Raw genomic sequence first — 15,847 nt, 5'->3', positions numbered from 1 at the left:
GTGGCGCAGTGGCTGGGTGTCTGGCGTGATATTAACCGTAATCTCAACAACATTTATTTTAAAGCCGCTGCTCTTTTGTTTGATGTGTGTGGAGAGCTACCTCGCTGTGGTGCGACCTGTGCACTTTCTAAGGTAAGACATATTTAGTTCAGTGTCATCATTGATGAAAAGGACCAACGACCTGATGTTGACCCTCAGGTTCAGGGCCTTGAAGTACAGATGGAGAGCGCTGGCTGTCACAGGTTGTCTTAACTTCATCCTTGCCTTGTTCGTGTTCCAGAAAGACTACGCACTTTTAGTGTACTTTGTCTACCTTCCTGTTCTGGCTGTGGACACCTTTTGCAGCGTTGCCGTTCTGAGAGCGCTGAAACAAACTCCACCGGGAGACAAACCGAAAGCACACGAAAAGGAGAAGGAGAGCCGGCAGGGAAACGTGGGGATGAAGACACCAGCGGGTGGGACGGCGGGAAGGGGGCGCGAACCAAGGAAGAATGGGGAGATGCATTCTATAAAGAAGAAAGCCTTCATCACCATCTTCGCCATCCTGGTGGTCCTCACCATCAACTACCTTCCCTACATCATTGACGTCATTCTGCGTGGGCAGTTCCCTGCTGGGGTTGTGAAGTGTCAGTTTAATACTCTCTCTTTGGCTGCGTCAATAAGTTGCAGTTACCTGCAGCCACTAATCTACCTGTACAAGAACAGTTAAGACCAAAACCTTTCTTTTAGGACAGACATGTGCTCGCTATTAAGGATAGAAGTCAAATTTGTGACGTTAGAAAATGGCATTTTAGTCAAATGTGTGAAAATGTTGCTTTAGTTTTGCAATGCATCATTTGACAATGTGTTGTACTTTCATTTATTAAAGTCATGATTCAAATGTTTTGAGTCTTTAATAAAATGCCACAATTATATATAAAAAAAGAGTCTGAACAAAGACATACATTAGCTCAGGTCAGGCAAAACAGGTCTTCTACAAATGACTTGTACAAATACAGTACACAGCACAAAGTTGGATCTTTGCAAAATGCAAATTGTTGCACTTTTCCCTGTAGGCTATGCAAAGAGCCTTCATGTTGACAAGCACTTGTGTGCTGCAAGTCTAGCTCAGTCTTCACTGATACAGACTGTGTGTATGCATGTGTAGTTTGCATCAACTATGCAAGGATACTTTAAGATAAAGACTGCTTCCACTTGAAACGTGTCCTTTTTATTGTACAACATACAAGTTGACTCCACATCATGATAAGTAAACAGTGTAGTTGTAATAAAATGATATCACCTTAATTTATTGTCATTTGTCATCATTGTAGTTCCTTTAAAATCAGCTGACAACACTCTGCCACCTTTGAAGGATCGGATACAGATAAGAACTGAGAAATCTGCGTGTTGACCCCCAGCGAGCGAGCGAGGTCTTGGGCCATTTGGTCGAAGACCACTGTGGTCCCCAGAGCGACCAGCAGCCGGAACACAGCTTCCTTGTCTTGCACGGTCTCCAGAGCCCTGCTGGCTACAGACAAGCATTGCGCTTTGGCCTCCAGGTCGGGTCGTTGGTGCAGGCACCCGGCGTAGTTGAGCACCAGTGTGGCGAGAGCAATGTGGATGTTCTTATTGCAGACGGTGACCAAGTCGGCGGCCCGTGAGAGGACGGCTTCGCGCTGGCCCATGAGGAGGGCTTGGCCGTGCTTGCCGTTGAAGCAGTTGCATAGAATCCGCAGCGCCAGCATCTGATTGGCGGGCCGTCCCTCTGGCCTCATTAGGCTGAGGAGGTGGTTGCACAACTGGACGCCCTCCGCCTCACCGCACAGACTCTCATTAACCTGCGGGTGACGCACAGCAAGCCTCATGATGTCCAGGACAGGAAACACAATATCTAGAGATCAGGAGAAGAACAATCCAATTTGGAAAAGACTGAAAAGTCAAAAAGACAAAACATTATTCTACCTTCAGGCCAATGTGAGGCCTTCCAGAGGAGGTTGATTTGCTGAATAGTTGGCGGACACTCAGTGACGTTAGACCCACAGACGGACACGAGCAGCCCCTCGAGGCTTTCTAGAATGTCTTCAGAGAGTTTGTGCTCATGAGGGGCGCCTCCGTTCAGCTCCTTTAGCTTGCCTGGTCGAGACAAGAGTCAGACCTAGAGAAGCAGCATTTAAAGAAGACTCAGCAAGAACTTGTGCTTACCGACGATTTGTGAAACATTAGCCTGCTCGAAGGTGACGCCATCAGTCTTGGGGAAGTAAATGTTGGTTGTTTTCTGTCGTAGGGCTGATGAGGAGTAAGCACCTCCACCTGACACACAGCATTTATTTGTTAAAGCAACACATATATGCACAGGCCAAACGTTTGGACACACCTTCTCGTTTCAATGCGCTTTTCTTTATTTTCATGACTATTTACATTGTAGATTGTCACTGAAGGCATCAAAACTATGACACCTGTGAAGTGAAAACCCTTTCAGGTGACTACCTCTTGAAGCTCATGGAGAGAATGCCAAGAGTGTGCAAAAAGGTAATCAGAGCCAAGGGTGGCTGATTTGAAGAAACTAGAATATAAAACATGTTTTTCCATTTATTTCACCTTTTGTTGTTAAGTACATAACTCCACATGTGTTCATTCATAGTTTTGATGCCTTCAGTGACAATCTACAATGTAAATAATGAGGTGTGTCCAAACTTTTGCCTGTACTGTATATAAACAGTCAGTACAGTGGAATCTCGATTTACAAACGCCTCTATTTGCGACCTTTTCGGTCTATCAGCCATATAAATATGACTGTGTGCGAACAATGTCTCGGCGTAGGAATGCTTCATTCATGAATTTTGTGAGGGGCTGGAAAACCCCATTTTGTTGACATCCCTTCCTGTGCACACGGGCACGGCCATCCTGTTTACGTATTTGCAAGGAGCCCACAGCAACGATTCAAATATTATATGGCGAATTGACGTCCAAAAGTGACTATGCTGGAACCAGCACAGAAAAACAATTTAAGGTGAGCCGTGGGTGGTTGGAATAGTTTCAAAAGAGGAGCCTACATTCACTGCGCGGTGCAGCTGAACCAATTATTCAAGCTTACATTGTTTCTTATGGGGTACTCTGCTTCACCATACAAACTTTTCAGTTTGCGAACTGTGTTCAAAAACTAAATAAGTTTCTAAATCGAAGTTCCACTGCACACACCATACATTTCAACAAATCTTCTCATGGACAATACCATATATAGAAAGTAAACTTCTGTGCGTTAAGAATAATCAGCCTACAACTTCTATAGCATTACCATATTTTTCGGATTATAAGTCGCACTGGAGTATAAATCGCATTTTTGGGGGAAATGTATTTGATAAAATTCAGCACCAAGAATAGGCATTTGAAAGGCAATTTAAAATTAATAAAGAATAGTGAACAACAGGCTGAATAAGTGTACGTTATAAGCTGCATAAATAACCAACTGAGAACGTGCCGGGTATGTTAACGTACCGTATTTTTCGGACTATAAGTCACAGTTTTTATCATAGTTTGGCCGGTGGTGCGACTTATACTCAGGAGCGACTTATGTGTGAAATTATTAACACATTACCGTAAAATATGAAATATATTATTTAGCTCATTCACGTAAGAGACTAGACGTACAAGATTTCATGGGATTTAGCGATTAGGAGTGACAGATTGTTTGGTAAACGTATAGCATGTTCTATATGTTATAGTTATTTGAATGACTCTTACCATAATATGTTACGTTAACATACCAGGCACGTTCTCAGTTGGTTATTTATGCCTCATATAACGTACACTTATTCAGCCTGTTGTTCACTATTCTTTATTTATTTTAAATTGCCTTTCAAATGTCTATTCTTGGTGTTGGGTTTTATCAAATAAATTTCCCCCAAAAAATGCGACTTATACTCCAGTGCGACTTATAAATGTTTTTTTCCTTCTTTATTATGCATTTTCGTCCGGTGCGACTTATACTCCGGAGCGACTTATACTCCGAAAAATACGGTAACATATTATGGTAAGAGTCATTCAAATAACTATAACATATAGAACATGCTATACGTTTACCAAACAATCTGTCACTCCTAACCGCTAAATCCCATGAAATCTTCTTCCTCTGTGTCACTTCTAAACAACTCTGCCAACTCCAAAGGTAGACAATGCGGCGCTTCCTCTTCTATCGGTACGTCGCTTACGTCAGAGTCATCGTCCGTTGCAGTTTCAATTATTCCAGCCTTTCTGAATCCGCACTGAAGCCCATGCTTTGTCCATCCATCCAATGACATCCAGAAAACTTGCATGGCGCATTCTCCCGGTACGGAAGTAGTAGCGGGTAGCATATTTTTTTTCACAATGCACTTCTGCCATGACCCGCCCCCACCAAATTTTATTGTGTGTGACGATTGCTGATATACGCCTAGTCTCTTACATGAATGAGATAAATAATATTATTTGATATTTTACGGTAATGTGTTAATAATTCCACACATAAGTCGCTCCTGAGTATAAATCGCGACTTATAATCCGAAAAATACGGTACTACCAACACACAATATTTGTCTAAATATATGTCAACACAATTGAGTAGCCCGATAATTGTGTGGTGGTAGAGTCATGTGTGAGTTGCAGTTTATTGAGGAGAAGGATGAATTCCAATGCATACAGGGACAGTGTAAAGCAGAAAGTGGGCCGGAGGCAGTGTTCCAACAAGATAGGGAGTCCAATCACCCCAAAGAGGACTAGTGCCTTGCTGAGGGAGGAGAAGTGGACTAGTATGTCTCATCCAGACCTGAACCCAATTACAGTACATTACTGATATAATAATGGCTGTGTGGTGACTGATTTTTAGTGGATAGTTATCTCCGCCAGAAGGTAAATGTAATCCAATCCAATCCAATCCACTTTATTTATATAGCACATTTAAACAACAAAATGTTTCCAAAGTGCTGCACAACAATATTAAAAACAATATTAAAATATTATCCTTAGCTCCACCAATGACTGAAAAAAAACCCACAAAATAAATACATATAAAACAAATATAAAATAAATATGATTAAAAACGAGTTTAAAGGCTAAAACCAATTAAAACAGTAAATAAAAATCAACATTTTAAAAACACAGGACAACAGAGGACCACACAACTCACGTAGTGTTAAAAGCCAGAGAATAAAAGTGGTTCTTAAGACAAGACTTAAAACACTACACTGTGGGAGCAGTTCGAACATGGAGGGGCAGAGTGTTCCAGAGCTTAGGGCCAACCACAGAGAAGGCCCTGTCTCCCCTGGTCTTAAGTCTGGTCTTGGGCACCACAAGCTGGATTAGTCAGTTAGTTACTTAGTTAGCAACATAACTCAAAAAATTATGGGCAGATTTTAATGACGCTTTCAGGAAATGTCAGAAATGGGACAGGGAACAAGTGATTAGATTTTGGGTTAATCAGGATCATTTCTACGATGTTGCATTACGAGGCTGAACTTCTGTACGTGTATGCCTCCACCCACAAAGACAAAGAGAGTGGCTGACTGGGAACTATAGAACCAACGCCCCCAAGTGTTGAAACCGATGTAAAGAGTGAACCCTCCTGCAGCCTGTTTGGAAACGACAGACTAACAAAACACGTACAAGAATATGTAAATTTTATCCAGCCTTTGATTTGCTGGGGTTTGTCTTTCTGTGTGTTGTTAAATAGCACCATAGCTCAAAAAGTTAGGGGCAGATTTTGATGAAAACCTTCTGGAAATGTCAGTGGGATAAGAAACAAGTGATTTGTGAATGATATGGACAACTGTCTAGAAATAGTATTTTTACTATTGGGCTAGTGGAGATCTGCTCAGTTAAAGGTGCAACAACATCAATACTTTTGACTCCCTCAACATATGTCTTGTTTACAGTAATGTTTCTCGTTGTTCCCATTGGGTTAAAAAATTTTCTTGCACTGATGTGGGATCTGAGCTGAGGACTTGTAAAGCCCTTTGAGACGTGTGTGATTAAGGGATACATAAGTAAACTTTGATTGATTGATTGATGTTTCAACGAAACTCTGTCTCTGCATTGCACGTTTGCTGTTTGTACTCTGGTTAAGGTTGTGTTTGGTTTTGTTCTATCATCATTGCAGCATTGTATCGTTATTGTAAACCATGTATCACAGACTGTATCGTATCGAGGGTAACCCTGAGATTCCCAACCCTAGGAGTGTCCCTTGAGAAGATTTAGTCAATTGGTCACCTGTGAAGGGATCTGCCACGCCTACAGGAGCCACTGGGTTTGGTTCTGAGCCTGGGATGTAGCGACCAGAGCCTTGAAGAGGTTCAAAAACACTTTGGATTATGTGCGTTTAGATACTCTCTAAATCTCGTTTTGAAACTGGCATACTGCACACCTGTGAAGGGATCGCCTCCAAAATTTGGCCTTCCGTCTGTCGAGCCAGGGATGTACCGAGCTCCTCCTGCCAAAGGAAGAAACATTAGAAAACCTAATAATCTGGTGCGCCCTTTGGTCCGAAAAAAAACGGAAGACAGAAAATGTATTTTAACGTGTTGCTCTCTCTGCTGCTTGCTACAATTAAGACTTTCTTACCAGTTAAAGGGTCACCACCTGCTGGCTGTGCGGGTCCCACCTCGAGTCCTTTGGTGTTTTCTATGATGAAGTTAGCGACCTGATCGAGGAACATGGGGCTGAGGTCGTTTTTCTGCAAAAAGTTGTGCGCCGTCAGCCAGGGGTCATCTGACACATTGTAGGGCAGCTTCATGGACGGCCCTCCCTCGTTGACGTCGATGGTGAAGACGAAGTCGTACTCCTGAGAGGAGAAATTATGTTGTCTACTTTCCTCAGAAGCAAGGTTGACAAAATAAGTTATCTCACCTTGCCTTCATACATGACACTTTTGGAGGTCTGCTGGTTTGAGCCGCCGACCACATCTCCAATTTTCATCCAGCGGCCTTCACTGACACTCCACTGGTATGCTTCCACTTTCTGCCCATCCTTTATCAGCCGTGTCTGCCCATCACGGTTCCCTGGAAAGGCCAGAAACATTAATGACCCAGATGGAGCACCTGATAACTTCTAAAAAAGAAAATGGATACCAGGCTCGTCAAGGTGTTCCCTTCCAGGTAGCTCCTCCAGTTTGATGTCTCCTAAGTCTCCCGTCTTGGGGTCGATGGTGGCTTTGGAGACCTCGTCCTCAAATGCCTGAAGTTCCTCGGCGCTGGCCACGCGGTCCTTTGCCTCGGTGAAGATTCTGATGATGCCGTCACTGAGGGTTAAAGAGTTAGAAGTGTAAAGAGAATTACAGTGTGTGCTAGAGTAGCATTGTATTACCTTGCTCCCACAGCAATGTCACCATTTGGAAGTATACAGCAACACCACACAGACTGAGCAGGCAGGCGGATGGTCTGAGCACACTCGCCTTTCCTCCATATTCTCAGAGTCCTGTCCTCTCCTGTGCTCACAAAATCTAGCACAAAGATTTTGCTTGAGTGGGAAAACACTATGACTCCAGTTTGGTGATAAAAGGCTAATAAGGAGGCAGCAAACCTTCACTGTTGGGGAAGACGGCAATGCTGTAGATGTAGTTGGTGTGGCCGTAGTATACCTGTGCACATTCACCTGTAACCAGCCACCTCCGGATGCTGGTGTCGTTGCTGCAGGAGAAGAACTCAGTGCTGCTGATTACAACCAGTCCTCGGACACAGTCTTCATGACCTGGAAGAGAAATTAAATACTATTTTTTAACCCTTAAGAAATCTAAGGGACATTTCATGAATTTTTTTTGTTGGTCGGGCGCAATTTTGATACAAAGAGTAGTAACTGATTGGATTGATACTAGTGTGTTGCTATCAATATTTTTCAGTTCTCTTCTAGGTTTATGTTCACAAAAAAAGATTGCGTGTTTTTTTGGTTGTGTTGTCAATATTGTGACTTTGTTGACAGTGTCAATAAAGTACTATCTATATTCATATATTATTTACAAAATCAGCTTTGAGGGCAAATAGCCAAAGGATTTGAATGAGAGCCTATAAAATGTGTGCTTTTGTTTAGTTTAGTTCTACTGGTTTTATTTTGCTTAAACAATTGTATGTATTAAAAGTGAATGATTGTATTATTTTGTTGATATTGACACATTGTTGTATTTGTACTGTATATACCGGTAGTTAAAATGTTCACAAATAAGTTTGTTGACTAAATAGTTTGCTCGCCTCAAATCTTTGTCCTGTGTTTAATTCTGTGGATCGTGTAGACACAAAAGTTTTTTGTAACGTCACATAGACATTGAGCAGATTATTGGAAACTATTTTGGTTGGACACAAGTAAGCCATGACAAACTAAGTGACGTTTACAAAAGTTTAAAGTGGGGATGGGGGAGATCGTTGTTAAAACTCATCAACTTCTGAAACTATTAATATGATATTATTACAGTTTTGGGAAAGCTTACTGTGTTTGTCAATTGAGACAAATATTTGACTAGATTTGAGTTACCTTTTAAACATTAACTTAGAGCTTCTCAATTATTTCCTGTCATTACAACCCTGGGAGATAGAATTTCCATGCCCCTAGAATAAAATTATGAATGAGAACTTGAGAATGTTTATTTATTTCTGTGCAATGCACTATGTGAGTTACATTCTTTCTACATTTAGCAGACAACGACTCCTTTTTTATCATTATGGTCACAACTTAAAACTAGGAATGTTCCAATCAAAGTTGTATGCTACCGATTCCGATATCCATGAGTGAGATTGGCCGATACCAATCACATTTTTCTAATTACGGTATTTATAGTGAGTGTTATTGACAGTTTAACAATATCAACGCAATATTTAAAATACTTTGTCATTCTTTTTAATTACATAGAAAAGTTTGAATAAAAGAAAGTGAAAATAGCGCGATAACTGAAAATAATCAGAAAGTATAAACTCCTACTTATTTGAACCCTTTGGTTTTTGCCCTCATTGTCCTCCTATGTCCAAGGCATTTTTCTTGGAGTTTGTCAACATTCACAAAAACAACAAAAAATGATTTTGAGAAAATTAAAATATCAATCTGATCACCCTGGTATTATCCTCTATTGATACTACCCTATCGACACCACCAATGTATGGATCGTAGCTGTTATGTACTGACCTTGACAATGCTGACACACCAAAGTTTTTATCCTTGCTACAGTGCATTAGGAAAGTATTCATAGTGCTTCACGTTTTACACATTACAGCCTTATGCCGAAATGGAATAAATACATTTTTGTCCTCAAAATTTTGCACACAATACAACTTCATTGGAGTCCACCTTTAGTAAATTTAGTGTTTTGGACATGATTTGAAATGGCACACACCAGCCTATATATATGTATATATATATGATTCAACACATGACACTGCACGGCAGCGCACAAACCAATCATGAAGTTGAAAGAATTGTCTGTAGAACTCCAAGACAGGATTGTCTTGAGGCACAGATATGGGGTAGCTTACAGAAAAATATCTGCTGCCTTGAATGTCCTTAAGTGGCGAGACCAGAGCCCAGACTTGAAATCGAAAATGGTTGTGCACTGACACTTCCTATCCAAACCTGATGGCGCTAGAGACGAAGGAATTGACGAAACTGCCCAAAGATAGGTGTGCCAAGCTTGTGGCGTCGTATTCAAAAAGACATAAGGCTGTAATTGATGCCAAATGAGAATCAACAAAGTATTGAGCAAAGGCTGTGAATGCTTATGTAAATGTGTTTTATTAGTATTTTTATTTTTAATAAATATGCAAAAATTTCCAAAAAACCCCAAAGAAAATTAGCATTGTTATTATGTTGTGTGTAGAATTTCGAGGACAAAAATGCATTTCTTCCATTTTGGAAAAAGGCTTTAATAAAAATGACAAAAAAAGTGAAGTGATTACTTTCCGGATGCACTTTAGAGACTCTTATTAATTTGCCACCTACACTTGGAATGGAACTTTATTGCAAATTGCACTTTAATTACAACAATATTTGTTTTCAGTACCTGTACACTTCTTAAGATTCATGGTGCTTTCCATTTGTACTGGGAAGTTGGAATTTCGAAGTTCTTAATCAATATTTCAACTGGAATGCCCTACGAGGTCGGATATCCGACTCGGAAAGTCGAAGCATTCTTAACCATTCCTAAGTTCGTTTCATAGATGGCTGTTTTGGATGTAAAAAATGATGTCCACTTCTACTACATCTGATATTAGCATTTCTGATTAGTTTTTGGTGCTGTAAATCAGCCGTATGCAATGTACTGTTGGACGCTTTTATATACTAGTGTCGCTGAGTACGTGTCTATGCACTAAATTAGTCCGATTTCTCAAATAGATTGGTCTTTCTTTGCTTCGGAGCTGCATCTGCTACGACACATTCTTGGTAGCGTCATGTTGGTAGCAAAATCTAAGATAATTTCTTGACACTGTCTGCTATTTAACATCAGAGCATTTGGAAGCTGTATAGCTATTAGAGACGTAATATTTGTAATCTGTGCCAATATTAAAGCAGACATCACGTACCACAGAGCTAGGCTGGTAACTTGTAGGGAGCCACAGAGGCCAGTGTGACATCATAGGTCAACCGGAAAAGCATTTGAGGTGCTTACTATGAGGTTTGTCACACCGCTGCCTCTCGACCTGGCTGTTATCTACCACATATTATAAACTTATCACTTTCCTCTGGCACTGTTCCCCTAGCATTCAAAAAAGCGGTTATTCATCCTCTACTCAAAAGACCTAACTTCGAGCCTGACCTCATGGTAAACTACCGACTGGTGTCCCACCTTCCGTTTATCTCGAAAATTCTCGAAAAAATTGTTGCACAGCAGCTAAATGAACACTTAGCGTCTAAAAATCTCTGTGAACCTTTTCAATCCGGTTTCAGGGCAGATCACTCTACGGAGACAGCCCTCGCAAAAATGACTAATGATCTAATATTTTTCTATTTTGTCTCCATTTATACCCCCATTATTTACTTTTTACAATTTTGTACACTGCTGCTGGAATTTAAATTTTCCTGAGGGAACTCTCTTGAAGGAATCAAAGTACTATCTATCTATCTACTATCTATTGCTAACGATGGATTCTGATGCGTCATCTATGTTGCTGCTTCTTGATCTCAGCGCTGCTTTCGATACAGTCGATCATAATATTTTATTAGAGCGTATCAAAACACGTATTGGTATGTCAGACTTAGCCTTGTCTTGGCTTAACTCTTATCCTACTGACAGGATGCAGTGTGTCTCCCATAACAACGTGACATCGGACTATGTTAAGGTAACGTGCAGAGTTCCCCAGGGTTCGGGTCTTGGCCCTGCACTCTTTAGTATTTACATGCTGCCGCTAGGTGACATCATACGCAAATACGGTGTTAGCTTTCACTGTTATGCTGATGACACCCAACTCTACATGCCCCTAAAGCTGACCAACACGCCGGATTGTAGTCAGCTGGAGGCGTGTCTTAATGAAATTAAACAATGGATGTCCGCTAACTTTTTGCAACTCAACGCTAAGAAAACGGAAATGCTGATCATTGGTCCTGCTCAACACAGACATCTATTTAATAATACCACCTTAACATTTGACAACCAAACAATTACACAAGGCGACTCGGTAAAGAATCTGGGTATTATTTTCGATCCAACTCTCTCGTTTGAGTCACACATTAAGAGTGTTACTAAAACGGCCTTCTTTCATCTCCGTAATATCGCTAAAATTCGTTCCATTTTGTCCACTAGCGACGCTGAGATCATTATTCATGCGTTCGTTACGTCTTGTCTCGATTACTGTAACGTATTATTTTCGGGTCTCCCTATGTCTAGCATTAAAAGATTACAGTTGGTACAAAATGCGGCTGCTAGACTCTTGACAAGAACAAGAAAGTTTGATCATATTACGCCTATACTGGCTCACCTGCACTGGCTTCCTGTGCACTTAAGATGCGAGTTTAAGATTTTACTACTTACGTATAAAATACTACACGGTCTAGCTCCATCCTATCTTGCTGATTGTATTGTACCATATGTCCCGGCAAGAAATCTGCGTTCAAAGAACTCCGGCTTATTAGTGATTCCCAGAGCCCAAAAAAAGTCTGCGGGCTACAGAGCGTTTTCTGTTCGGGCTCCAGTACTATGGAATGCCCTCCCGGTAAAAGTTAGAGATGCTACCTCAGTAGAAGCATTTAAGTCCCATCTTAAAACTCATTTGTATACTCTAGCCTTTAAATAGACCCCCCTTTTTTAGACCAGTTGATCTGCCATTTTCTTTTCTTTTCTCCTTTGCCCCCTCGCCGGGTTATTCCGGTTCCGGTGACCATGGATGAGGTGCTGGCTGTCCAGAGTTGGGACCCGGGGTGGACCGCTCGCCTGTGCATCGGTTGGGGACGTCTCTGCGCTACTAACCACAAATTTGGGTATCAAGCCGATACCAAGTACCGGTAGTTACAGGATCATACATTGGTCATATTCAAAGTCCTCATGTGTCCAGGGACATATTTCCTGAGTTTATAAACATAATATACATTTTTTTTTAAACGAAGGAAGATTTTGTGATGCTAAAAAATATCGATGTAATCATAATAGTATCGACTAGATACGCTCTTGTACTTGGTATCATCACAGTGGATGTTAGGTGTAGATCCACCAATGGCGTTTGTTTATATTGTAGCGTCCCGGAAGAGTTGGTGCTGCAGGGAATTCTGGGAATTTGTTCTGTATGTGTTTATGTTGTGTTGCGGTGCAAATATTCTCCCAAAATGTATTTGTCATTGTTGTTCAGTGTGGTTTCACTATATGGCACATGTTTATGACAGTGCTGGCATTGTTCTTTGTGTGACATGTATGGGTGTTGACTAAGTACACCCTTCATTCACTTGTGTGTAGTGTATTCAAAGTTAAGTTGGTTGTCTTAATGGTTGATGATTGGTCATAGAGTAATCTTGTTTTGACTTTGTCAACTTCAGACCATTTTAATATGTCAAAAGTCAATCATGATTAGCTATCACTCATCCTACAGGGATGATTCTTGAAATAAATGTACTTGACTAGTCTCCATGGAGACAAGGTTTAATGATTAAGGAGTATAATAATAGCCGCTAGCTAACCGTGTCTTAGTTAAAGTTAAAGTACCAATGACTGTCACACACACACACTAGGTGTGGTGAAATTTGTTCTCTGCATTCGACCCATCCCCTTGTTCACCCCCTGTGAGGTGAGGGGAGCAGTGGGCAGCAGCGGTGGCCGCGCCCAGGAATAATTTCTGGTGATTTGGTGATTTTTGGTCTTAAAGCGTGACGACGCCAATGGGTGGGGAACCGATACTTTTTAGAGGTGGTATAGTACCGAATATGATTAATTACTATCCCAATACTATACAAATACCGGTATACCGTACAACCCTAGTACAAGTTGAAACTTACCTGTAAATGTCCTCTCACATCGTCCAGCTTTCCATAGCTTTATGGTTTTGTCTGCCGATCCAGACAGCATGAGTCCTTGTTCAGGCAACATAGCCACGGCCCACACTGCTGCAGAATGGCCCTGGAAGGATTGCCCCGCCCCAAAAAATTCAGTCTAAGAAATCCAACACAAGACTATTCGCACTTACCGTATTTTTCGGACTATAAGTCGCAGTTTTTTTCATAGTTTGGCCGGGGGTGCGACTTATACTCAGGAGCTAGAGACTAGACCAGTGGTTCTTAACCTGGGTTCGATCGAACCCTAGGGGTTCGGTGAGTCTGGCTCAAGGGTTCGGCGGAGGTCAAGACACACCCGACTCATCATGTAAATAAAAACTTCTCCCTATCGGCGCATTACGGATACGGCAACAGCAGAAATCAGACTGATTTGCAGGTGTGTCATTTGTTGTGAGTTTATAGAGTATGTTGGTTTTGTTGTTTGAACAAGGTGATGTTCATGTACGGTTCTTTTTGTGCACCAGTAAAAAAACATGGTAACACTTTAGTATGGGGAACATATTCACCATTAATTAGTTGCTTATTAACATGCAAATTAGTAACATATTGGCTCTTAACTAGTCATTATTAAGTACTTATTAATGCCTTATTCGGCATGGCCTTATTATAAGCCTAACCCTCTAACCCTGGCCCTAACCCTCTACCCCAACCAAATAACTCTAAATTGAGTCTTTGTTACGTAGAATATGTTCCCCTAGTGTCCAAAAAACTCTAAATTAAGTCTTTGTTACTTAGAATATGTTCCCCATTCTAAAGTGTTACCAAAAACATATAACTTCATCTTGAATTTGAAAAAAAAAAAAAAAAAGAAAAAAGTTTTCACTAAAGAAGGGTTCGGTGATTGCGCATCTGAAACTGGTGGGGTTTGGTACCTCCAACAAGGTTAAGAACCACTGGACTAGACGTATAAGATTTCATCGGATTTAGCGATTAGGAGTGACAGATTGTTTGGTAAACGTATAGCATGTTCTATATGTTATAGTTATTTGAATGACTCTTACCATAATATGTTACGTTAACATAGCAGGCACGTTCTCAGTCGGTTATTTATGCGTCATATAACGTACACTTATTCAGCCTGTTGTTCACTATTCTTGATTTATTTTAAATTGCCTTTCAAATGTCTATTCTTGGTGTTGGGTTTTATAAAATAAATTTCCCCCGAAAATGCGACTTATACGCCAGTGCGACTTATATATGTTTTTTTCCTTCTTTATTATGCATTTTCGGCCGGTGCGACTTATACTCCGAAAAATACGGTATCTAAATGCACTTTTTATGGCCATACCTGCAACGTCATCATGCACTTTTCACTGAGCCACACTTTGGCTGTAGTGTCCCAAGAGCCGCTCAGAAGTGTCCCAAACTTTCCGGAAGATAACGTACAAACTGTGAAGACAAAAAGCAAAACGTTGTTCGTGCCTGTTGACATATGGGGGGGGGGGGGGGGGGGGGGGGGGGGGGGGGAAGAGAATGCCCACCAACCTGTATTTTTGTGACCTTTGAGGATGTAAAGAGGCAGTGGTCCGTCCAGAGTAAAAACACAAATGTTGTTATCATTTCCTCCAGTGACAATAAGTCCTCGTGGATATGTTTCACTTGGTGCCATGATGCATACACACGATACAAAATTGGAGTGGCCTGTCACACAATGCATCTCTGCGAAACCATTGTCTGGGCTGTCAAGAAAAAAAGAGGCACAACAAAGGAAATAGTACATGAGGGAATAACAAGCAGCTGAAGTTGAATGAATGACAAAGCTAAATTGAGTAGCAATGTGTTTAACAGTAAGTCATGTCTCAACGGCTAATGTTTTTTTAAGCAATTGGGACTAAGTTAGTTTGTGTGGTTGATGTTGTTCCTGTTTATAGACATTTTAATGAGTCATGTCTGACAATACAGCCACTTTTTATAACTGATATGGACACGACTAGCATGCTAACGCTAGCTACTGTACCTTGAGTTTGGTACCCAGATCCTTCCGGTCCGGTCTCTGGACACAGAAACAAACGCTCCTTCGGGAATACGGCGGTCGCAAGACCTCTGACGTCCATTTCGTGTCCAAGAACGGAGCACCTGAGTTTGTAAGAGTTGGACGCCGATGCCATTTTCCCCCGTAATGAGCCAAATACCGTCGCTCGCTGTCAACATAAGAGACACCGGCTGCTAAGCGCTAGCGGAAATGGAATTACATCATTTCCGCTCGGCAAACTCGACATTAAAAACACATTCATTTATTTAAAAAATAATGTCATACAAAGACATAATAAAATAACCATAAATAAAGAGAAGTAGCGCGGTCATAAATAAATACAGCTAAACTAACGAAAATAGGGTAATGTAAAGATAAAATATTTACGTACAAATAAAACCGTGTATTTATCAA

General features: G+C 41.0%; 1 protein-coding gene across 1 annotated transcript; it reads right to left on the bottom strand.

The window, feature by feature from the left end:
• Window positions 1-893: 893 nt before the first annotated feature.
• plaa (phospholipase A2-activating protein) lies at window positions 894-15,661 on the bottom strand. Its single transcript, XM_062066048.1, is given in 15 exon segments — window positions 894-1,873; window positions 1,945-2,115; window positions 2,185-2,292; window positions 6,223-6,294; window positions 6,377-6,442; window positions 6,574-6,793; window positions 6,859-7,010; window positions 7,080-7,249; window positions 7,315-7,450; window positions 7,531-7,698; window positions 13,405-13,525; window positions 14,750-14,850; window positions 14,947-15,140; window positions 15,419-15,479; window positions 15,482-15,661. Coding segments are annotated over 15 exon segments (2,397 nt in total). The 5' UTR covers window positions 15,570-15,661; the 3' UTR covers window positions 894-1,304.
• Window positions 15,662-15,847: the final 186 nt, after the last annotated feature.

The sequence above is a fragment of the Entelurus aequoreus genome, linkage group LG12, assembly GCF_033978785.1.
Source record: "Entelurus aequoreus isolate RoL-2023_Sb linkage group LG12, RoL_Eaeq_v1.1, whole genome shotgun sequence".
NCBI classification, from domain to species: Eukaryota; Metazoa; Chordata; class Actinopteri; order Syngnathiformes; family Syngnathidae; genus Entelurus; species Entelurus aequoreus.
This window is presented reverse-complemented; position numbering and strand designations above follow the sequence as displayed.